The sequence below is a fragment of the Podarcis filfolensis genome, assembly GCF_964270895.1.
Source record: "Podarcis filfolensis genome assembly, chromosome: 3".
Classification (NCBI taxonomy): domain Eukaryota; kingdom Metazoa; phylum Chordata; class Lepidosauria; order Squamata; family Lacertidae; genus Podarcis; species Podarcis filfolensis.
In genome coordinates this window covers 41,025,771-41,051,592 of record NC_139606.1, presented here as the reverse complement: position 1 = coordinate 41,051,592, position 25,822 = coordinate 41,025,771, and the positions used below count along the sequence as shown (strand labels likewise).

General features: G+C 42.8%; 1 protein-coding gene across 1 annotated transcript in view; it reads left to right on the top strand.

Moving 5' to 3' along the window:
• Positions 1 to 4,741: 4,741 nt before the first annotated feature.
• ELOVL4 (ELOVL fatty acid elongase 4) overlaps positions 4,742 to 25,822 on the top strand; it is a 48,307-nt gene continuing 27,226 nt past the window's right edge. Inside the window, 5 exon segments of the mRNA XM_083608146.1 lie at positions 4,742 to 5,070; positions 5,072 to 5,171; positions 5,173 to 5,228; positions 5,230 to 5,311; positions 5,313 to 5,409. Coding sequence (XP_083464272.1) covers positions 4,757 to 5,070; positions 5,072 to 5,171; positions 5,173 to 5,228; positions 5,230 to 5,311; positions 5,313 to 5,409 — 649 coding nt within the window. The 5' untranslated portion in view covers positions 4,742 to 4,756.

Here is a 25,822-nt window from a genome sequence, read left to right as displayed (position 1 = left end):
CACCTCTTCAACCTGATCAAGCTGCAGTAGTAACTTCTTCAGATCTTCTAGTACTTCGTGTCTTTCAGGGGGTGGTGTGGGTGGTCAGTTGCAAAACTGTCTGATGAATTCAAGTTATTCACTAGCCACCAACATGAGCTGTCTGCTCATAAAGGATGTATTTTATGGATAAACCATGTTGTTATCCTAGAATGTAATTGTCAAACCATCTTGCCCACACTTTGTGCAGCATATGCATGAATCATATGCATGAAAGCTTTGGATAATAGCTATGTCTGGTGACCTGGAATTGACTCTAACTTTGTAAAGATTGTCAATGAGTGCAGCACATGCCAGGCTACTTGGCATAACCTACCAAAGACATCTATGTTCCCATGAGATGGTCAAGACAATATTGATTTTGCAGGACCATTTCAAGGGACTAACTTCTTGACTGTGGTGAACTCCTTCTCAAAAAGGCTTGAAGGGCTCTTAGTCCCATCTCAAACATCTGCTGCAACCATCACAACCTTGCAACAATTATTTGCAACACATGGATTGCCAGATGCTGTAGCCCCTGCAATGGGTCTGTGTTCATATCAATGGAGTTCAGTGAATTTGTGGACCACCTTATCCAAGCTGTCGCCATTGCACCTCATTATCCTCAAGCAAATGGCCAAGTTCAATGGATGATGCAGACAACAAAGGACGCTGTGAAGTGGATTGTCCAGAGTATAGATGGACTGGTGTGGCATCACCATGTTTATCAGTTGAGTAGGCGTTCTTCTCCATGGATGGAATGTATATTCCTACTCTTCAAGGTTGGGAATTGCACCATTTCCTCCACCCACATTTGCCTCTGGCCCCAATCACTACTGGCATTCACCCCCACCCCACCCCAGAGATTGACCATAAGAGATTGTGGCCAACCCATGGCTTGAAAAAGTTTCCTCATCCCTACTCTAGAGTGGAGAAGTAATAGAGGAGAAAAGGAGGCTGCTCTTTGGCACGGGCGCTTTAGCAAAGGAGTGAGCAGGGACTGTGTGTGCTTGTTCACTCCCTTTGCACAGCAGTGCTTGCCCCACCCAGAGGAAGACAGGAGGGGACTGACTGAGCAGGGGGTTCACAGTAGCAGCAGCAGCAAGGGACAAGTTACCACTTCTCTGCCAGAAAGAGAGCTGGGAGCTGGCAAGCCAGCAGAGGTTGCTACAGGGGCCAGTGCCACCTCTTCTTCCTTGCCCCTCTATGTTGTCTCTCCCTCCTTCCCTCTCTCTCGGTCCCAGTGCAGTGCCCAACACTGCTCACCTGCTCGCTCCTTGCCCTATGCGCACCTGCCCAAAGGCAGAGAGCAGGTGACAATCAAGCAAAGATGTCTATCCCTTGCTGCCACTTGATTGCAGTAGGTGAGTGAGGAAGAGTGGCACTTGTGGCACCTCCCTGACATGATGGGCAGCAGCCAAAAAAGAGGTGGTTCTGCCAGTGTGGGATAGTTTTTAGGGCACTGGCTTTCAGCTGGTGGGTTGGGACTTCCTGTAGGGTCATGGCCTGAACTACAATGAGTCACAACAGCAGTGCTACCAGCGTACAGATATATGGTAGGAAAAAAATTGATCCCTAAATGCATGTTTGGGTTGAAGGTAGATCCTGGGTCTGAAAAGACTTCTGGGTTAGAATGTTGGACTAGGCCCCAGGAAGCTAAGGTTCAGATCCTTGCCCAGCCATGAAGTGGAGACCTCATGGCGTACAGCTGATGAAAACCCCAAATTAACAATCTCAGAAAATTAGAATATTAAATGAAATCAGCAAAACAAGGACTGCAAATAGAGCAATATTGGACCTGTGAGAAGTAGAAGCATGCACATGTACTCAGTACTTGGTTTGGGCCCCTTTTGCATCAATCAAGGTCTGATGTCTCTCATCTTTCTCTTGGCAATGCCCCATAGATTCTCTATGGGGTTCAGGTCAGGCGAGTTTGCTGGCCGATCAAGCACAGTAATCCCATGGGCATTGAACCAGGTTTCGGTACTTTTGGCAGTGTGGGCAGGTGACAAAGTCCTGCTGGAAAATGAAATCAGCATCCCCATAAAGCTCGTCTGCGGAAGGAAGCACGAAGTGCTCCAAAATCTCCTGAAAGATGGCTGCGTTGACCCTGCACTTAATGAAGCACAGTAGACCAACACCAGCTGATGACATGGCTCCCCAGATCTCTTTTCTGATGACAGCAGCTTTTGCATCTCATTTGGAAACCAAGGACCCAGAGTCTGGAGGAAGAATGGGGAGGCACACAATGCCAGATGCTTGAAGTCCAATGTGAAGTTTCCACAGTCTGTGCTGATTTGGGGAGCCATGTCATCAGCTGGTGTTGGTCTACTGTGCTTCATTAAGTCCAGGATCAACGCAGCCATCTACCAGGAGATTTTGGAGATTTTTGGATCATCACAATTATAACAAATAAAGGCTTGACATATCTTGCTTTGCATGTCATGAGCCTATCTCATATATTAGTTTCACCTTTTAAGTTGAATTACTGAAATAAATGAACTTTTCCACAATATTCTAATTTTCTGAGTTTCACCTGTGTATACTGCTTGATTGTAAAAAGAAGAAGCTCAGTGAACTACAAAAAGAATTAACAAAAAATTATCAGTAAAAACAATTTTAAATTTCCAGCAAAAAAACTAAAAACATATCAGCATTCTAGATATCTGGGAAGGCTTGTCTAAAGATTTTTTTTTTAAAAAAAAATTATCAGGTGCCTAAAAAAAAGGTAGTGATGGCGCCTGCTTGATGTCAATAGGCAGGGCATTCCGAAGTGTAGATGCCGTCACACTAAAAGATCGATTTCTTACAGATTTGGGGCTGATATTATATGGCACTTGTAGCAGTGCTACTTCCACAGAATGAAGTGGTCAAGAGGGAATATATGGGGATAAGGTGATCTTGCAGGTAAACTGATCCCAAGTCCTTAAGGGCTTTGTATACCAATAGTAACACCTTGAGCGTGGCCCAGTCACAGATTAGCAGCCAGTGCAGATCTCTTAGCACAGGTGTTATATGCTGACAAGGCCTTGCTCCTGTCAGCAGTCATGCTGCAGTATTCTTCACTAACTGCAGTTTGCGGCTCCAGCGCAAGGGAAGCCCCACACACAGTGCATTACAGTAACCCAGTCTTGAAGTAACCAATTCATGAAATCCTGTGGCCAAGTTTTCCCAGTTCAGGAATGGTCATAGCTGTCGTACCAAATGCTTCTGGCCACTGAGGCTACCTGAGACTCCTGTGGCAGAGCTGGATGCAGAAGCACCCCAAGCTGTGAACCTGCTCCTTCGGGGGAGTCCAGGGTAGGGAGTTGACCCATTTCTTAGATATGGGAACTGCCTACCCACAATACCTCTGTCTTGGCAGCTCAGCTTGTTTTGCTTCATCTGTTGTCCCATAGCATTCAGGCACTGACCCAGGGACTGTATGGCCTCGCCTGATAATTATGTCAAGGAGAAATAGAGCGGGGTGCATTTGCATTCTGTTGGCACCTTGCCCCCAAGCCAACCAGTGACCTTCATGTTCATATTAAATAGCCTTGGAGATAAAATCATGTCCTGCAGCCAGGGCCGAGCTGCCTATGAGGTGGCGGCAGCTTCCAAAGACATCTCACAATCGGTACACTCTGTGAGATCTTGCTGGAACCCACCATTATCGTCACAGCTTTGTGGGCGCTGCCATGCATCCCAGTGGCGGCAGGGTGGGTTCGCAGCTTCCCATTTCGCCTCAGGTGGCAAAACACAACACATTGCCCCTGCCTGTGACACCAGGGGGCTGAAAAGCACTCTCCCGATGCTACTTTCTGGACACGGTCCCAAAGGTGGGATTGGAACCACTGTAGTACAGTGCCCCCAATTCCCATTTCCTTGGAGCCAGTCCAGGAAGACGCCATGGTCGATGGATGGTATCAAATTCCAATAAGAGATCAAGAAGCAGTAGCAGCAAGGTCTCACTCTTCCTGTCCTACTCTCTGCAAAGGCCATCCATCAGGGTGACCAAGCCCGACACAGTCCTGCGGCCAGGCCTGAACCCAAATTGGAATGGGTCAAACTAATCTGTGTCATGGACTGGTAGTCTAAGGGGTCCAGAGTTGGTTTCTTTGGGAACTGTTGCACCACACCCACAGGTTATGAAGTGTTTAACTACACTGTGGACCCAACCAAGTCAGCCCGCTTCTGCTAGATTTAATAAGCCAGGAAAGGTAGCCCTCACCTGATAATTATGTTATGGAGAAATAGAGGGCATGTGGCTAAATGTCTAGAGGGCATGTGGCTAAATGCTGCCAGCACCGTGCCCACAGCAGCGGATTGCGCAAGCGGAACCTGATCCCACTACACATTCTCAACAGTGGCACTCGCTACTTCAGCTGGAGCTGCCACAAGTGCAGAATCAAGATCACTCGAGTCAAAAGACCCCCAAAAGGTCCTTATTTTCTTCTTCTATCAATAGTTTCAAACGTTTGTTTCTACATTTAGTCGCTTCGAGTTGCTTTTGTGAAAAAGGCAACAAATCCCCATTGAGGTCTCTCGGCGCAACCTATCTCACAGGGCTGTCGTGAGGATTCAACATGCGTACCAAGGGCGGGAGGAGGGTGCATGCCAATCGGAGTGGCTTGGTGGAAAGGAATATAAATAAACAGGAAAAGGAGTGGGGCGACACGGTCTCTTTTAGGGTGTGGGGGGTCACACCGCCTGAAGGGTCCCCCAGTGCCAGCGCTCCTCCGTGGCAGCTGGTCAAGACATGGCAACCGGGGAAACCCACCCACGCCAGCCGCTGCAATGGGGGCCTTATGCGTCTGGCCTTATGGACGCCCCGCACTGGGATCGAGCGAAGAGACCAAGCAATCCCGCCCCCGCCCCCGCCGTGATCAATAAAGCAGGTGGTTCAGCTCCGAGCGCGCGCGCCCCCGCCCCGGGTCTGTGCGCGTGCGCCTGGACGGGCGCTTTGTGCGCTGCCCCCGGGAAAGGCGACGGCCACGTGACGCAAGCCGAGCTAAGCGCTCCTGTCCATCCCAAGGTGCCTCAGCCTCGGCGCCTGTTCTTCTGCCTTTTCCCTCCCTCCCTGGCCCCGGGCACGGGAGTCGTCTGAAGCGAGGCGGGGCCTGCAGATAGATACCCAGAGACAGAGATTTAAATTTCATTCTCAGCAAGAACAGCAGCAGTAGCGGCAGCAGCAGCAGCCCCGGCGCACAGCGACAGACGCGCGCGCGCCCCGACCAGTCCCGCCGGCTCCTCTGCCGCCGCCGCCGCTGCTCGCTCGCTTGCCCTGCCTGCCAGCCAGCCAGCCAACCAGCCAACCAGCCATGGGCCACTCCGCCGCCGGGGAGCCGGGCCTCATCGCCAACGTGGTGAACGACACCTTGGAGTTCTACCGCTGGACCTGGACCATCCGAGGTAACCGAGCCCGTGTGCGCGCCCGCCCGCCGGCCGGCCGGCCAAGCGACGCGCTGCCAAGCCTTTGTTAAGCTCCCCGCAGCCTCCTTCTCCGCAGCCGCGCTCCCTGCAGGCTCCTTATCCCAGGCCAAGTTGCATCCTCTTAGCGCGCCTGGCTGGCCACAAAGCACCTGCCGCCGCCGCCGCCGCCTCCTCCTCCGCCCTCCCTTGCTGATCCCGCCGCCGCCGCCGCCTCAGCTCCATCCCCGTCTCCCTGCATCCCCTTCCCTCGTCCAGGCCGCAAAAGGACGGCCAGGCAGCAGCCCCCACCCGCACCCCGTCTCCAATTCCTCGCCTGCTGTCACTGTCACACAGCGGTCAAAATGGCTCCGTTGGCTTCTGGGAAAGCGGGTCTGGAAGGAAGGTTGCGACGCGGATCTGGATCTGGCTTTAGATGGGGCCTGTTTAAGCGCTCTCTCCCCCACCCCACCCCCAGCAGCCAATAGCTCTGAAGGTAGATGTTTTCGGTGTGGTCTTTCTTCTTTTTCTTTTCACTTCACCGTCATTCCCCTTAGGGGGACCGCCAGCTAGAAGTGCAGCAGGAGGAGCAGGCTTCGTTAAGTTTGCTGCATAAGGTTTTCTTCCAGCAGCTCCCACGCAGCTGCCTGAATATTGGGTGGAAACTGCAAATATGCATACATAAACATACATATACAGATACTGTATATATTAAATGTAAACAGATTCCCCACCCCATTGTGACTGATTCCAATTCCTTTGTAGTGGAGACTTGGCTGCGATGGTAACCATGTTAATTGCTGGTCACTGTGTTCCATCACTGCATAGCAGAGCTTTCCGAGCAAACTGGGAACGTGCCAATCACGTTGCTGCTCTTGGGCCCAGGCCCACAATGAGAAATGGAGATGTTTGCAAAGTGTCTCCCCCCCCCCCGCATTGTTACAGGGTTCGCTTTGGGAACATGTGGAGGACACACTGGGAAAACAGCCCTGGGGTCATTTGCCACCATGACACATTAGATATTAGGCTTAAGGCAGATCCCATTTTGGTAAGATAGACTGGTTTGCATTGTAATCTGAATGTTATAGCAGAGTTTCGTCAGATGGCTATGTGTGATTTATTTAATTTAAATGAAATGGAGTTCAAAGCCTGGTCTCACATTTCATTTTATAAGGTGTAGGCTCCCCCCCTTCCCCTTCCCCTTCCCCTTCCCCTTCCCCTCCCCATTTTCGAGATGAGATGTTATTGCAGAATTGATGCTGGATAGATCAATATCCATCAAGTAGGATCAGTAATAAAATAGCTACAGCTGGAATTTGGAAGAAGGCCAAAGAGTCAGAAAGGTACTGTGCAATAGAAGTCAGTCCCACTTAGGTCAGTGAGATTTACTCCCAGGTAAATGGGCATAGGATTGCAGTCTTCGAGTTGCTTCACATATGCAGTGGCAAGGATGTTGGTCAGTATTTGTACATACAATTCAGGCTTATGAAGGGCATACCTGAACAACACACTAAACAATATTTTTTAATACATACTCATTAAAGGGCAGAGATGCACTTAATGAATGTGTATGACTGCATTTATCTTAAAGAAGGCAGGACTGTCTTTTATGTACACGTTTTACTCTTAAGTATCACTTCTGCACAGCTGTAAAGATTGTCAGGTATTTACTGAATGCCAAGATGGCTCTACAATGAACCTATGATGGATTTCACTGCTATGGAATCCAAGTGGCCTTGGTTATAGATCCCAGTAACTCATTATTGCATGAGATGCCTTCGTTCCTATTCCCATCCCTTTCTGCCATCTGTCGGATTGTAAATTAATCTTACGTTTTCAGTTGAGACAGCACATTCTTGCTTGATCTGCATTATTGCACTTCATCTCCTGATCTCACTTTCAGACATACTTCAGATATATTAACCAACATCTGCATTTCCCCAAAATGTAAAAGATTGAGTAAAATGCTGTAGTTGTATGTTTTCAATGAGCCATTTTCATTCCTACAGTGCTTATATATGATTCTCATTTAACATAAAAGCAAACTGCTGTGCTAGTCATCTCTAAGAAACTTTTAAAGACAAGGTTTTAATAGCAAAGTAGTTTTATGGTCCTAATTAATAACTACTTTGCCTCAGAATTGCTAGAGTTTACATTGCACAAATCAGCAACAGCCAAAATATCAGCTCTTATAGAAGAAGGTAGACTATTAGTGTGGAAGAATTTGGCAGCAGCCCAGAATGCTATGATATGGACTCACTCTGCTGTCTTCCTCTCTTTGAGGGAATACTAATTACAGTATCATTTAGATTGCTGAGAAAATAGTGCCTAACTTATCTTGCTTAGTCAACTGTTTGAGATTGCCATACATAGGTGTCAATTGTATGGCATAATCTGAGATGCCTCTGTGACAAAAAACACACACACCCCAGTTAAAAATGTTAAAGTAGGACATTTTAGTTTATTCATTTTTTGGCTCTTTGGAGAACTATGAGATTGTGGGGACATGGTGTAGCTGTGGGTGAGGAACTATATGAGATTTCAGCTGCTTTCCTAAACATACTGGCCTCCAAATCCATCAAAATTACTTGTAAGCAAGCTCTGAGAGTGTGCTCTTGCAGCCCTTATCGGCGCATGCAGTTTTTTAGAATCAAAATAATATTTGTATCCTGATGTCACAGTACTGTAGGAGGAGTCCTCCAAGCACTGCGGCTGCATCTCTCCATTCATTTAATTGGTTCTTGAAGAAGCCACACCCCAACGCTGTTTGAAATAAATGCAGTTCTGTAGCGGCACTGCTAGGGCAGATTGATTTCTCTTTCACCAGATAATATTATTACAGTGCAATGTGCTGGATCATTTGGTTATACAGCACCAACGTTTTTAAATTTATAACAGTATAGCTATTTATTTACTACAGGGGTGGGTAGCTTGTGCCCCTCCAGATCTTTTTGGACATCAGTTCCCATCATCCCTGACTATTGGCCATGCTGCTAGGACTGATGGGAGTTGGAGTCCCAACATCTGGGTGGCTAATGCCCCCCCCCATACTTAATGGCTGAAGACAACATTGACCTGTGGGCTTCCAGCATGCATTTAACTACCACCCAGTGTTAACTGTTACCTTCCTTTTCCGAAGCTTTATTTCAGAACAAGGAAGGAGCAAATTTTGTCTCAGTTGGTAGAGCATGAGACTCTTAATCTCAGGGTCACGCGTTGAAGCCCCACAATGGACGAAGGATTCCTGAATTGCAGGGGGTTGGACTAGATAACCCTTGTAGTCCCTTCCAACTCTACAATTCTGTGATATGATTATATGCTATAACTCTGCGTAACCTCTGTGTCACTGTCTATGCTACTGAGAGAGTCAGGAAAGCTTGAGGTGTTGGAAGATGCTTTCAGTGGGATGGGCACTCCTTTACTCTTTACTCCATATTTTCCTGGCCACATTCTCATGCTTGTTGTAATATTTCCTGAATACTAATCCCTGATGCATGCAAATACTGGTGTTTTTTGTTTCAAAAATGTGGGTTTGTCTATCAGATTCTAGAGCTCCTTGATAATAGCAGTGATGCTACTCAACAGATGAATCAGATCATCTGTTGCTCCGCAGCATCATTTCTCAATCCACATCATCTTGAAATTATACCATGCTGTGGCCTTGCCCAACAGTCATATTGTAAAGGCTTTTGCCATGTGTTAATATTGCTCAATGAATAAGACATTTCACCATGTTGGAAACATCACTACACGGCAACATTGCACAAGGAATGAATAATTTTTTTTTTCCTCAGACACCTACACAGTTTCCCTTCATTGTTCTCACCATTCTCATATTTCTAAAATCAGATTCCTAAATATTTTTTATTGTTCTTTCGCAACTCTAATTAGGTCCCTCAAGGCCAACTCATGCAACTGTATCACTCATACAATGTGATAATTTTCTGGAAGTTGCTTTCTGGAAGAGATTTCATCAATCACAGAGTATAGCATGAATTTCTGTCACAAGTTGACTGCTCAGAAATTGCATCATGGTAAAGCGGAATGTGAATTAGCTGCTTTAATGTTCAAAAATTGTTCGCTGTGTTTCTAATTTCTTGCTTTCTATAAGTTGAGAACCTGCAGGATGTAAGAGATAAGGAAGAATGTTGGGTGAAATTGTGTGTGTGTGTTTATAAATTAGAAATTGAGCAGTTATTGCTTGACAAGGAGGTTAATATAAATCTGAAGTCTTCTGAAAGATTATTAGTAATACTGATATATACCAAGTTACTATTATCAATGTTATACAGCATCTTTATGGCTTTAGTTCCATGTGATCACTTTATTTTTAAAAAGGCATTAGTCCTGAAAAGGCAGATTTCTGACTAGCAGTTCTGAATAAGTTGTAAAATGACCCAATATATTCAATGAACATAGCTTTATAGTAAATATATATGCACCCAGTTATTAAGCAATATGAAAAGTAGTGCTGGAAGAAAATATAAGAATTCTCAGCCATTATTCCAACTAAGGAGAGCCCTTGTCCAAGGATATTTTTTGCCTCTTGTTTTTTGTTTTTGTTTTTAATCTGTAGACTCCTCACTTCAAAGCACTTGAGCATGATCATAAGTTAATAATATTACTGGGAGAAGTGAACTTCTAAAACCATAAACTCAAACTACAAGTTAATGGGCACACAGAACTCTCCCCAGAACATTTTCCATTCATTTCATTGGAAGGACCAAATCCACACATGCATACCTTCTGTGTATGGATCAGGTGCCTTCATTGAAATCTGTGGGGTGGTCCATATGGGCAAGAGATCAATGTGCAAATCTGAGCGCAGTGATCAAACAGGAGAGCACTTCCAGATGTGTACTGTATGAATAGCTTTGCGCAACATCAGATGCTCAGCGTCTTGACACTGAGCATCCCTTGATGCTCAGAAGCAGATTTGGGCTTGTGTGTGAAGGGTTGCCAAGTAAAGAGAAAACCTCATGTTTACAGATTACAAATAAATCCCTTTTATAGTTTCAGTTCACCAAGGGGATTGTTCTGGTCTCAGTGATAATCTGACCTATTCCAGATAGAAAGATAAACTTGGATGCTTGAAAAAGCAGTCCAACTGGCAGGTTCCCCAGAATTGCTATGCAAACAGGTTTTATGTACCTCTTGTACCTCTTCCTACATTTCAAGTTTAACACCTGAATTGCACCATCAGTGGGGTGGGGAGATCCTGTTTTATGATAGAACAATGAACTGAACTCAACAGCAAAATCCTATACATCAGGCTTCCCCAACCTGGTACCCTCCAGATGTTTTAGATACAACCCCTATTAGCCCCAGCCTTGATAGCCATCAATTACGGATGATAGAAGTTGTAGTCCACAATATTTGGAGGTCAGCAGGTTTAGGAAGGCAGCTATACTGAATACCTGCACGTGTTCACTCAGAATAAGTCTGCTGAGTTTATTGGGTCTTATGCCCAAGCAAGGTGGTATAGAACTGTACCTGCTTCTTTGTTCTCTGCCACCGCTATATTGTTTTTGACTGAGCATTCATTGGGTATGATGGGTAAATCAGAGTTCTTATTTCCACAACACATTGTCTCATAGTCTCATTTATTGTGGTAATTTGCGGGGATAAAATATAGGTTTGGATCCCAACTCAGTTGTGCTTCGCATAGAGCCATTGAAATCACTGAGGCTGAAGTTTCATCACAAATATCAAGTCACATTGATTTTGATGGGCTTACTCTAAGCGTGACTTAACCTAGATAGGTCCAACACATAATATTTAATATTACAGCCAGGAGAGTAATTGAATAGCTATGCATTTTGACTCCAATGTAACTTTGCTCCATGTTCCTTCTAGTTTTGCAGGGACGTTCTCTCAGGAGGCTAATGGCTGTATGAGCAGAACAAATGGAACTGTTTTGCTCCTCAGGAGGAGAAACCTGTGGCCTTGCAGGTATTATTGGACTCCAACTCTCACCAGTCCTGGCCAGCATTGCCAGTGATCAGGGATAATGGGAGCTAAAGCCCAACAGCATTTTGAGGGCCACAGGTTCCCCACCCATGATTTTGAGCAATTGCTGCAGAGGCAGTATTCATACATCCCTTCAGTTTGATCTCTGTGCATTTCAATATCCTTCCTAGCTTATAGTGCTGGGATAGGAATGGGGTGGAGAGATGTTTCTCAACAGAAACTCAGTGCACACTTCAAAGGACTACAGGTCTGCAGGTGATTAAAGAAGTATTATTCAGTTATATATTTTTCCAGGAAATCTAATCCTGAGATACAGTACATTGTGCTTTGTGCTTTGCAGTTTTCTTGCCCTGTGGCAATACATTTTCACACGTGACCTAGCCTTGGGAGTGTGCTGACAGAAGAAATAGTGACCGCCCTTTCCCCTGTTCATAGAAGTTATTAGTGAAGGTGCCAAATAGAATGTTAAAAAACAAATTCTGGTGGTGTTACACCACACAAAATGATCCATTAGATTGCAAGTTTATTGGGCCTTTTTACGCAGAAGTCCCTTACTGATCACTGGAGTTTACTTTTAGGTAAGTGTGCATAGGATCATGTTCTTTTACTTGCCAGAGGCATTTTGAGGTGCTTCAGACTTAACTATAAACTCCCTCCCCACCCTGTGATTACCAAAGTTATATCTAAGACCAAGTGGACAGACAGCTTGCATTGATCCTAAGCAAATTTTTACCATTCAGATAACAAGAAACAACAAATAACATTCTCCCTATAGCAGTTTCAGGTAAGATTGGGAAGAGTGACCCAGACCCCTGATTTGGATGAGGCAAATGTGTCCCTCTGCCCAACTTTGCCTGATTTCATTGGCCTGAACCACCAGGGGAGTCCAGCTGCTGAACAGCCCAGTGCAACTGCCCCAATGGACAAACACTATATTGCCACCACACAAAGGGGTGGAGAGGAGACAGAGCTGTTGCAATCACATGATGTTAGCAGGCTGGCTCAGGTTGCAGTGGATTCTGTGCTGTGCCAGCTCTGCCTTCTCCTCACCTCCCAAATATGCTATTTCAAGGGTATCCACTTGTTACTGCCACTGAGAATGCCCTCTTCTGGGACGCCACCACCACCATGAACTTCTGAGTTCAGTGAAACTACCAAGAGACCCACCCTCTGCTGATCTGATCCTAGAGAGTCTGTAGGGAAGGATATTTGAGGACTAGGTCGGTTAGGGTTTTAAATGCCAGTATAAGCACCTTGAATTGGGACCCAGAAACAAATTGGCAGTCATGGTGGATATGTTCTTATGTATATGACGAGTTAAAGCCTCATTCTTATAACATCAACCCCATTTTAATACATAAGGCTTATATATTTTGTATTATCATAGAATCGTAGAGTTTGAAGGGACCCCGAGTGGCATGTTGTCCAACCCCCTGCAATCCAGGAATCCTAACTAAAGCATCCATATTCTATATATTTTGTGGGCTGTTTGGTTACAGCATTACCTGTGGATAAAGAAATAGCTCAATCTGTGGAAATTACCTTTGCCTAGCAATCAAATGGTCACAATTAGATTTTTAAGCACACTTGGCAGGAGGCATGTGGGTGTTTCTAATGCCACCCTTTGCTGAATATTATGATTGTAGTTTACTTGGGGGTTTCTTCTGTGTAGCATTTCTATTGAAATTTATGGAAGCTTCAGAAAGGGAGAAACTTTTAATGTAACAATGCCTAGGACACCAGTAGGTTTTGTGCAATTGCTCTTTTGTACAACTCACATTCATTTCAAGTTGATTGTATCCATACTTGGTTGTTGTAGTCTAGCAAGGATAGTGTTTTAATAATTAGGCTCCTCCATATGTGGATCATCTTTGCAAGAGTAACACTAAAGAATGGAAATTCCAAATCAACACCCCATTGTGTGTGTGTGTGTGTATAGTGGAACACAGGGGAAGGAATGTAGCTCAGTGCTTAAGCATCAGCTTTGCATATGGAACATCCCAAGGAAGAGATCCCTCTATGAAGTCCTGGAGAGCCGCTGTCCATCAGTTTCAGCAGTTCTGAGCTAGACAAACCAAGGGTAGAGCTAGATGGACCAAGTATAAGGCAGCTTCCTATTGTCCTACTAAGCGACAAACGGCAGTCAGCAAGCACCAGTCAAGAGGCTCGCTGAGTGGTCATTAGACAAGTCACAATCTCTTAGCCTTGCTTTTGTCACATGGGTTATTGTGAACTTAAAATACAATTTCCCTTTTGGGTTATCTGAGCTTTTTGGAAGAGAAATGCAATACAAATAGAGTGAACAAACAAATCAGAGGTAGCAGCACTAGTTATCTTTGGTAAAGGTGATGCTTGTATGCAGCTGATTGCTGCTGTAAACAAGGAAAGGTAACTGAGTGGTTTCATAGAATCTTAGAGTTGGAAGGGACCCAAGGGTCTTCTAGGCCAACCCTCTGCAATGCAGGAATCTCAGCTAAAGCATCCATGACAGATGGCCATCCAATCTCTGCTTAAAAACCTCCAAGGAAGGAGAGTCCACCACCTCTCGTGGGAGTCTGTTCCACTGCTGAAGAGCTCTTATTGTCAGAAAGTTTTCTGAATGTTGGTTGGAATCTCCTTTCTTGTAACTTGAAGCCATTGCCTTGAGCCCTACCCTCAAGAGCAGGAGAAAACAAGCATGCCACCTTTTCCATGTGACAGCCCTTAAGATACCTGAAGATTTGGTTGGTTGATTGATGTAGTTTAAACCTTAGGACTGTAACATACATGTTTGTGATATAGCATGTGATTTTTGTGTGTTTGACAATTCACTACTGCCTTTCATCTCAGTGACAGACATATGCTGTGTTGTGTTTTTCATGTGTTTTGAGAAGCATAGCTTGGCAAAATTTCTAGGATTTAATCTACAGCATGTATTGTTGAATTAACCAGTTCAACAGGGATGTTGTTTCACAGAACAGGGTCAGCCACACTGCATTTCATTTCCCCAGATGTTTGTCTTAGTTGTTTATAATGATATAACTTGTTTTAATTGATGGTGATTCTTCAGTTCTATTGTTTGTTTTATTATTATTTTCATTATCTTGTAATGCCACATGTGAATTGGATTCTTGTGTTTTGCTATTTTGCTATTGTTGTTGTTGACTTTTGGATTGATAGGATGACAACATGATTTTTGCTGTTGCACATTTTGCCTTTTCTGCGGTCTCTAAACTGCCTTAAATACAGTGATGTAGAAAGGTGGTGGTATACAAATTGAAAATGAAATGCAGGGAGAACTCCCCTTCAAGTTATTGTGCCTGCAAAAATCCTACTCTGACCATTGCAACAGTTGTGTGGTCAAGTTGACAGCATGTATATGATTACTGAAGGAACTGAAGGAAAATAAAATACAGAAGGTCCTCCCTCCTAGCCTACATAAGGAGGTCAGAATGCTTGCAGTTCAGAGGTGCTATTGCTGCAGGAGTCCAAGTTAATGACACAGGCATCTCTTAATGACACTAGTATCTCTTAAATGCCACAAAATGTATTTGCAGCTTAAATTGTTTTACGTAAACTAAATCTAGACTCCTTAATATAATAAAGGGCAATAGTCAACTAAGTCCTACTCATAGTAGACCTATTGACATCAATGAACCTAAGTTAATCATCTCCATTCACTTCAACAGGTTTGCTTAGAGGAGGACTAGTGTTGAATACCACCCAATAATTTTTCCTGCATAGAAGTCATTGCTTTTATTCCCTCTTCAAGCCCCTTCTGGTTTTAGGAGATAGCAGGGCAAGGGATGGTGACAATTCGACTGGCCCATCCCTCACCTCTTCCTCTGCTTGTGACCCACCCTGCAGCCCCACCTCCACCTTTGACTGCACGGATCCTTCCCCCCACCCTGTCTCCTGTTTCACAGCTGGCCCCAAGCCCCATAAATCACTAGCCCCTCTCCTGGGTCCACCTCCAGCTCCCCCGCCTCTGTCACGCACTTGTCAGAGTCCTGCCAGTCCTTGACAATTTATATTTAATTGCTTTTGCAATAAATATTCATTATATTTTCAGCTAGAACTAATATGCTTTCCCTATATTATCCTTTGCATTTCCATTATTGCCATTGCTACAACGTATTTCTGAAATGATGCATTTTGAGTTTTAGTGCCCCCACCCCCTAATTCTACAGTGGCAGAAGTATGGAGGGGGAAGTATCCATAGCAATAGTATTAATTTTTCTATTGTTTTTCACATTCTGCGAGCAAATGTTTGGAGAGAGTGCCTTAAATTGCAGCAGCAGTTTTCATTCTCCTGGTGTGTCAAACTTAAGTAGGGTCTTGCTGAAACTGCATTTGTAGGAATTCTGCATTCAGTAGTTGCCATATCCAGGTTTGTGGTGGCATCAGAAGCCATGTGGCTGGAATTTTCCTCCAATTGGCCTTAAGTTCATTAAGGCGGAGTTATTCCGGGAATGTCACTATAATTAAAGGGCAGATATCTGTATTCAACTTTATGACCACATTTGAGGTAGTGTGTGTCAGCTGGTTTCATTTTGACTGTGTTTGCTCAGGATTTAGTTGGAACCACGTTTTGGTTGTTGTGGTTGTTGTTCCAATACAATTGTTAAATTAGTACATTAAAGCTAGGAAGCTGTTGATTTTGCCAGTGAGTGTTTTTTTGAATGTTCGTTGTGCTTCACTTGGAGCTGGCTTGTTTTCACTAGTCATAGCTAAGATTAACCACAGTTTATGGTTTGAATGACACACTACAACAGAAGCAGAAGCTTCCAATCTCCTTGCTGTTGTGCCAGAGGAGGAATGGGGAGTAGCATAGTGTGAGATGGAAGGAAGGCTGGGCTCACCCCTAATGCCAAACCAAAAGTGTGTGTAGAGACATATACATATACATATACATATGCAGAGACATATACATGCATATGCCAGATGAAGATAATGTTGAGTGCACCTGCAGAAGGGGGTGGATGGAAGCTAGAAATGGATTGATCACCATTTCCTATCCATGCCAGTTTTGAATGTGTTCATTTATAGGTCTGTTTTGTCCCACTTCCACATTAATCTGCAACTTTATTTTTAAAGCTTGGCACAGAAATTGGTAGTTTAAATACATATATTGGAACACATTTTCTAACAAACTATGCCATTCTAAATGTATTTTCTCTTACTGTACACCAGGGCTTCCCAAACGTGGGTCTACAGCTGTTGTTGGACTACAACTCCCATCACCCCTAGCTAGCAGAACCAGTGGCGAGGGATGATGGGAATTGTAGTCCAAAAAGAAACCAACGTTTGGGAAACCCTGGTGTATACATTACTAAACATATTGAATATTAAAATACACATTTTGGGATTTCTTTGAGTTAAGAAGTGCAAAATCTGAAGGATAATGTCAGGGTGGGTGTCAGAAGCAAGTCAGCAATAACTCACAAGGTGTCAGTGAAGTTAATTTTTTATTCAAAGAAACAAAACAGCTCAGGCCTAGTGAGCACAGCAACTCTTTCCAGAAGATCTTACCCCAATGAGGCAGTTGTGAGGACAGAAGGTTTCCACCTTCCCACAGCAATCTAAGGCTCCTGTTCCCCTGGGTCCTTCCCAAGCAATCTGAGACTCTGACTCCTTGTTAGTCTCTGCTTTGCTCTCTTCATACCTTTCTGGGTTCTGGGAAACCAGGGGGAGGGAAACTGGCCACAGCAGGAGGCAGAGACCCCCTGGATTCTTCAGCAGCCTGCCTAATCTCTGCCTCTTGGGCCCCCTTCCACTTCTCCAGCCTCCACTTCTGCCTCTGATTCTGGACTGCTCTGTGCCACAACCTCTTCCTGCTCGCTAAACCTTGCTCTCTCTCCAGCTTCCGACACCTCCTCCTCCCAGTCTGCTCCCTCTTCTCCCTCTGACCACTCATTGTTGTCCTACCACCACTCCCTGGGCTCTGAGCCTTCTCCCCTTGGGGGTTCCTCCTATCGCTCCTCTGCATCCAGCCAGTCCATGACAGATAACTGTATTCCTATCTGCACATTAATCCAGGAGGTGCAGATCAAATAATCACTTTGAAATGCAGACCAAACAAAATTCCTGAGCATTCCTAGCAGAAGATGACTTTCCTGCTCTCCTCAGCAGCTTCATGTGTCCTCTTTCTTAGAGAAGGCCCTTTTGTCCAATTTTTTCACAAACTTCCCTTTTCCCTCAGCCCACCACCACAGCCCACACCATTTAGCATGGTCCCCAGTCCTTATGGTGACCCTTCAGATTAAACTCCCCGTCCTTTAGATACCAGCACACTGGTATCTAAAGGGAAAGAAACTGAATAAGTTCAAAAGTCATTTTCAGTAAATATGTATGCTGGAATTGTAGTAATAAAATTGATTCTGTTAGGGGAATGTCCCAACAGAGTATTGTTAAATTAGGTGCAGTGATGAGCATCTGCGTTGCATTTGATTGACAGGCAGTTCTACAATTTTTTATGACAGGCATGCTTTCTACCATAAGTTATTTGATTTAAGAGGAGTTGAAAATTTGTAGTGAAGCTTCACCCATGTTCTTCAATATAGCACCATGCCCATTTATTTGGAAGTTTAAGAACATATTCTTATAAACATTGTATGCCCAGTTACTTACAGGATGCTAGCTGGAGCCTTGTGAAATGTTTTGTTGCTGTCAAATACAAATGCTTGTGTGAGTCTTTAAATATATATGAACAAACAAACAAACAAACAAACATGAATCCTCTGGATTTCTTTGTCATTTTTAAAATTAGTGATAGACTCTCAGTGAGATAACAGAACCAATGGAGAGTGACAGAAGAATATCCGCAAAACACTCTTTATTCACTAGCATAACAAGAAGATCAGATGTTTCAGTAATATCAGTCAGAACGTACTTTGGACTGATAAGTTATTTAAAATTGTTCTAATGGATACTCAAAGATTTTTTGAAAAGCCGTTACAGAGAAAAGTGCATCCTGGAAGGGCTATAAAGATTTCTTGAGAGTGAATGTTTCCCTCTTAGTAATGCAATTGCAGACATCATAAGGAGCCATGCTGATTGGACGGAGGCATGTGCTAGTTTGGCCCTGTAAGTGCCTTTGCTCTGAAAATAGCAGCCATCGCTATTTATACTTAGTAAGGCTTCCCAGATGAATTAACATGTAGCGGTTTATAGCTAAGGAATTTATTTGCTTTTTGTATGAATATTTAACTTTTAAAAATGCTGATGTAACCTAATATATGAGGGGCATTTACCAAGATCTATTACAGCTTTTTTTAAAAAAACACACACACACCATAAAATGCTTTTCAAATTAAGTATGGCAGTAGAGATGAAAAAGGCTCAGGATGCAATTCACACTTACGATCCAGTACTTCCATATCCTGTTGATTTTAACTTGGATAGTTATATGCATACTTAAACCTCGCCCACTGAGATGAGTGGGATTTTGGCTTGATTGTGCCCACTAATTTTTCTTAATTTTTTACTTTTACTATATTGAGCACTGGAAAGTGAAATACAGTTTTCTCATAGGCCAAACTTACAATGCTTTGAAAATATGATTATGGGTTTCTAAAGCATTTTATTAAATTTTTAATATAGTGAATACAAAATATATAGAACATTTACCAATGTGTTATTATTACACTCTTACACTGACTGTAAGAGTTAGTTTCCATTCATCCTTCGACACATTGTGAAAATTAATGCTGGAAGATACTTATTGTAGCTGGTATATTTGCCATACAACTTACTCATAGTCTACTGACGTAAAGAGAGCTGATATATCTCTAGGCTTACATGTGTGATTTGTTTTGAACCGTTTCCTAACAACGCAGCCATTTTGCTTGTGATCAAATTAGTATCTGGGTCTTAGGCTTTGAAAGACAAATGCATTAATCCACTGAACCACTCGGTCACTCCGTCAGTGCTAATCAGGAAAAGGCATAGGCAATTGTCAAATGAAGCAAATATATGCATTTGACATCGGAAGCTGCTAATTTATTAGTATATTGTAGCTGTGTGATCTTTTACAAATGCTCATATGTCATCCAGCCAGTCTTGTAAAATTTATAGTCATGTATTCTGTCCATTCAGCAGAGCAGAAAATAAAGATGTAAGAGTAATTCTGATTTTATCTCCTATAATTTAGGTTAAGAACAAATTTACTGGGCTGGCGAGACATGAAACAAAGAGACAGATGCACATAACACAATAGCTTTTTGTAAACTTTGCTCATGTGTTTCAACCCACAAATGAAAATGCAGTGTTTTTCCCAAATCTGTTTTGTTATAGAACATATGATTAGGAAAAACAATTATCAGCTAATTTACAATTGTACTTGTATGACTTGTAAGAGTTGTAAGAAAAGCTGGAAACAATTTGTGCCTTAAATAAAGCTTCCATATTGCAGTCCACCAAATGTGGGTACCCTCATTTGCAACCCCCTCCTATCCTGATTTCTCACTTGAACTCACCCCTTTCAAAGGTGCTTTATAGGAAGGAAACACTGTTGGCATTTCTTAGGTACCTTGCATGTAAGTATATATTTGAACCCTCAAAGGCTACATAAAAATTAAAACAATTATATGTCAGAAGTCTACAATCCTGTACACATTTTCCTGAGAGTAAGCCTTATTGTACAGAGTAGGCTTTACTTCTTAGTAAATATGTATAGCAATATTTTTTGTTAATAAAGGAACTCTCAACTCATTTTCAGTGGCTGCAGCAGCATTCATAACCACTCCTTTCTTTTCTCATGCATAGAAATTGCTTAATGTATATCTCACTGTATGTAGTTCGGTGCTTCCCTTTTTGTAGTGTTAACACTTTTAGGTAGCATTTTAAAAAAATCTTTCATTCTAATACCACTGTAAAAATAAGCAGAGCTGCAATCAAACCCCATTTACCTGGGAGTGAGTCCATTGAATTCAGGATATTGTATAGACATTGTTAGATTGTACTCTCAGTTACTAAATTTTATGCAAACTATCCTAAGGCCCTTTCAGAACATATTATTCTTCATTGGACACTGTACTTTTAAGATCAAAAGATGAACTAAAATAGAGACCCATAAATGGGGTCTTTCCTTGCCCTTTTCGAAGGGAAGACAACTAGGTTCTTTTAACTCCAATTGAAGACTGCACTGCAAAAATATATATGAAATTTTACTATGATGCAGTGACATGATCTGCTAGAGGATACCAGGCAGGGGTGAAGCAAAGGTCACCATTAATAAGCATCATTTATTTTTGTGCCTAGGAAGGTGCAATGGCAGTCCTGTGTGATACAAGGGCCCAGACCCAGACTTTTAGACTATTGGCAGTTTCTGCAATTTAACCTGTTGCATCCCTAATCTGTGTGATGGAAATAAAACAGATTATCACAATAGATAGGCGAAAGGGACGCATTGTTTAGTTTCAGTGTTGACTTGATACGCTCACATGACACCTTGTGGAAGCAAAACTGAAATCTGTATGTGACTGTAAGGCATCTGAACACGGGATTTGTTCATTCTTGTTTTATGGGGCATCCATAAGATGTTGTCCTCCTGTGTTGTCACTGCGCTTCTTCTGACTTTTGTGAGATTGTGGAAAATCTGTCTTGAAAAGAAAAAAAAAGGAACAATAGCATAACACCTGTATAGATAGATAGATAATTCATAACACCATCCCTACGTCCTTTCTTAGGGTGCTTTCAAATAGGGGCTTTATATTGCAGGTCATTGAGATATTTTAAAAAATGTGTTGTCAGATTTTCCTGGGAAAGGGGAAATTCTGATTAAATGGGGTAGGATTGAATATGGGCTGGCATTTTAATACTTATGATGTCATGTGGCTGCTGCAATGAATTTGCATACATAAGGAACACCTGTCCCACAATAAATACCTGCCTTGAAGCACCTTTAGAGTCTCGTTTTTTGTTGTATTCAGTGACACATCAGCCAGATTAACCCATCGCTACTCCTTTTCAATCCAGGGACATTTTGTCACCCATTTTGGATGGCATTTATGGTTAATCTTTTACAAAGTGCTAAACAAAAAATAGGCATTGGTATCAAAGGTGAAACTGACCTTTAAGACTTTAGTCTTAAAATGCTTATATGGGGTTATGTCCCACTAGGGAAATAAAATGGAACCTGCTTCTGAATAAACATATATTGGGTTGCACTTCCATAGGGACTGCCATTTTTCACCATCCTTCTCCCCAATTATTCTCTGCTATTTCTTATGGCTTTTTGCTGCCGTGTGCAGCCTAAAGGACTTATACTACTAAGACTGCACATCAAGCTCTTATTTCTTCTCAAAACTTATTTTTTCTGTTTTTCTATTGTTTGTTTGTTTGTTTCTATTTAACAAAATTTATATACTGCTTGATTGTAAAGAACCTCTGAGTGATTTCCAGAAAAAAGTAAAACCTTAAAATGATCAGTAAAATCAGTTAACAACAGATATTTGAAAACATTCAAAAGATAGTTAAAATCAACAGTAAAACTAAGAAGAGATTAAAACACATGTCAGCATTCCATGTGTCTGGATAGGCTTGCCTAAACAAAAATATTTGTTTATATTTTTGATATATTTTGTTATTATAGCAAGAGCACCTACCTGATGTGAATAGGCAAAAGAAATCTTACCTTTCTTCCATCACGGGATTAAAAAAAACAGTGGGGAGTTTTTATGTATGAAGAGAGGCAAGGCCACAAGGCTGTGCTCCAACAGGCAGTGAAGCGTATACAGTGGTACCTCGGGTTAAGTACTTAATTCGTTCCGGAGGTCCGTTCTTAACCTGAAACTGTGCTTAACCTGAAGCACCACTTTAGCTAATGGGGCCTCCTGCCGCCGCCGCGCCGCTGGAGCCCGATTTCTGTTCTTATCCTGAAGCAAAGTTCTTAACCTGAAGCACTATTTCTGGGTTAGCAGAGTGTGAAACCTGAAGCGTATGTAACCCGAGGTACCACTGTATTCATCTGCCTCTGGAGAGAAAAGGAATAAAGCAGAAAGACTTTGAGCCACAGAAAAGGAGGTGGTTGGTTGAACCTCACTTCAGGATCCTTAGGACTGATTTAAATAATGGAAACAGTTTGTGATGTTCCTGTGGAGAGGTTGCAGCCGTGTCGAGAACAGGACTCAGAAGAATGGTAGAGGAATGTGCTTAGCCTAGCAGCAATGGTCTCAGTAGAAAGTATCTGCAATGTATCCCACAGGGAAGGTTGCTTATTTTATGAGGAAACCTTGCAACAGATCTGCCTTAATAACATAAAGCAGCAATCGCAACTACCGTAGGTCTTGCTACATAGTTTCCAGTTAGTTCTTACAGAGTTTTATGGCGAACCACACCCAAGGAGGGGATTTTCTGTTACTGATCAAGCTTATCTTTTTCTTAGAGACTGGCCATGCACAATACATACAAGTACCTCTTGATAAGATTTTTGTGATACATTTCTTACAAGTGCAGAGTTAACAGCACTATGATTGCAACAACAAAAATTTGAATATTACTATAAAACAGGGCAGGGATCTACTCAATTTGCTCTCTAAAACTAAAAGTGATGCAAGATAACAGCCAATAAATTTAGAAAAAAAGTTCTATTGCAAGAAACAAAGCAAAAAAAGGGGGAAGGGTGTTATACACTTGGAAAAGTATTGGCAGGTTCCTCAAAGTTCTCACTTTAGCCTTTTGCCTCTGTTGTTTCAATGTTTCTCTACAGTTTATCCTGTACTGCCATAAATTTGTCAGTCTTTGACAAGGATGGCTAACCCTTTACTGGACTGAGGGGCACATTTAGTCTTGGACAATCCTCTGGGGGCACATCACAATAGCAAAGGTAGGGCCAAAAGCAGATGGAGCTGCTATATACGTAGGGTGGGATTTGATGAGTCCCATCAAGGGAAGCCTGTACAAGGACTTCTGCTTGCACAGTGAGGCTTCCCCGGCTCTCCTCTCTCCATGTGTCCCCCAAACTCCTGCAATTGGCTCTTTTGTGAAATAAAGTGGTCTACTAAGTGCATCCCCAATGGAATTAAATACCAGCATCTAAGGACCTAGACTTTTACCTTAATTCCTAATACAGTGGTACTTCAGGTTAAGAACTTAATTTGTTCTGGAGGTCCGTTCTTAACCTGAAACTGTTCTTAACCTGAAGCACCACTTTAGCTAATGGAGTCTCCCACTGCTGCCACGCGATTTCTGTTCTCATCCTGAAGCAAAGTTCTTAACCCAAGGTACTATTTCTGGGTTAGCGGAGTCTGTAACCTAAAGCTTCTGTAACCTGAAGTGTCTGTAACCTGAGGTACCACTGTAGATTATATCGGGGATCTGCTTCTCCCCCCTCCAGAATGTAAATAGGATTGTTCAGTTCATTTCCTCATGGGAGGGATGTTTTAAACTTGTACTGAAAGAGGGAAATGGGTGATAACATTTGTTCTATGATTTCTAAGAGTGGATTCTATTAGATAGCTTGCCACTGGGGATGCAAGAAAGCAGCAGTTTCCCATTCCGCCCTGTATTTGTCAAAGTCAGCATTTTTTTTCTATTCCACTACAGTTTGTTTCTTCCAACTACTAGGTTGTTCACCTCGTTGCTTGCTATTTAATGTAAGTTTCATAATTTACGTAAACTTTTGTGCAATTTACATTCGTTTCAATAAAAAGGAAATGCCAAAACAAAATTTAAATAGTTATTCTTCACATACCATTTCAAAAATCCACAAGAATGTGACCACAGATGAACATGCAAACTGCAGCCATTTTTTCAAATTCCCCCCCCCATTTTTTGTCAGAATACTCTGACATCCCTACTTGATACCAATCCTATATTTTTCAGTCTTTTGGGGTGGTATTCACTTACCAATGGTTCTTCATAGTTATTTTGTTCCATTTGCACCAGGGAATGTTTAGGGTTTTGTATTAAGTGATCCAATTCATAGACATAAGGTAGAATCCCCAAAATCTTCAAATTCTCTATTTTTATATATATGAAGTATTTTATTGCTTTTTTACATATAATAAACATAATTTAAAATAGCTTTTTTAAAGTCTTGATATGTTTCTATGCTAGATATAATCATTGCAATCAAACTTTTAAAAGGTGTTGGATATAGTAGCTGATGTGATTTGGAACAGAAATATGAAATTATGTAGTGCTATCATTTTTACAACTGTGGTTCTGCTGGACCAGAACAATTTGTAAGTTTCTGGTTCTTCTTAAGTCATTTTGGCTCATTGTCTGGGATAATGATGGAACGCTTCCTTGTAATGTGAGTTTTTCAAATCTTTATATCCACTGAATATTAATTTATCTTTGTTTTGTTTCTTGGTTTTCACCCCTGACAGTCGTATTTAAAACTTGAAATTAACTTGGAATTTGTACACTTTGCTGGGTGTTGCCTCTTGGTCTTGCATGTCTAAATATCCCCACACTTAAGCTTAACTGGTCTGACAAGGACTCGAAAATCAGAAATTTGTTAAGGAATCTCCCAAGTCTGTTTGTGTGAGGAGAAGGGTGAGCCATCTGTTGCTCTTTGCACTTCACGTTACGATTTTTGTGTGCAAAGAGCTTCAACCTTGTCTGATGGGACAAGAGAGATAGGCATTCAAAAAGAGGAGCACAGTACAGCACTGTGAACTGTGAATGCACATTGTCCTCTCTTTTTTTAAAAAAAGAATATGTTTGTGTGTCAATAGCATAGCTTTGAATCAAACACTATTATGCTTCAGACACTGTAGAACCTCTTGGCCACAGCCACATTGTCCTCTTCTTCCTCATGTAGGGGACTGAAAAGCCCTGCAGACACTTGTCTGAGGAAGGAGGAGGTTGTCCTGCTCAGCAATAGAAAGTGGAAGGAGGTAGCAGAGGCAGCACATGGAGCAGTCTACCAAGGCACCTCCTCTCCTGTGGTCTGGCAAAAAGAATTCTTGCACGGACCCCAATCCCTGGCAGTGGTAGATTCATGGGTGGCAGCACACACCTCAGGTTTGGTTTCCTTGGAATGAAGGTCTCTGAAGACAGTGGTGTCTTTCTGCAATACGTTTTTTATTTCTACATATTTGTATCAAGGGGATGTGAGTAGCGCTGTGGTCTAAACCACAGAGCCTAGGTCTTGCCTATCAGAAGGTCAGCAGTTCGAATCTCCGTGACGGGGTGAGCTCCCATTGTTTGGTCCCAGCTCCTGCCCAGCTAGCAGTTCGAAAGCACATCAAGTGCAAGTAGATAAATAGGTCCCACTCCAGCGGGAAGGTAAACGGCGTTTCTGTGCGCTGCTCTCTTTCGCCAGAAGCGGCTTAGTCATGCTGGCCACATGTGCTGGAAGCTTCTCTGTGGACAAACACTGGCTCCCTTGGCCTATAGAGCGAGATGAGCACACAACCCCAGAGTCGTCCGCAACTGGACCTAATGGTCAGGGGTGCCTTTACCTTTTTTACATATTTGTATCATGCTGTAATGACAGTCTTTACTGCTAGGGGGC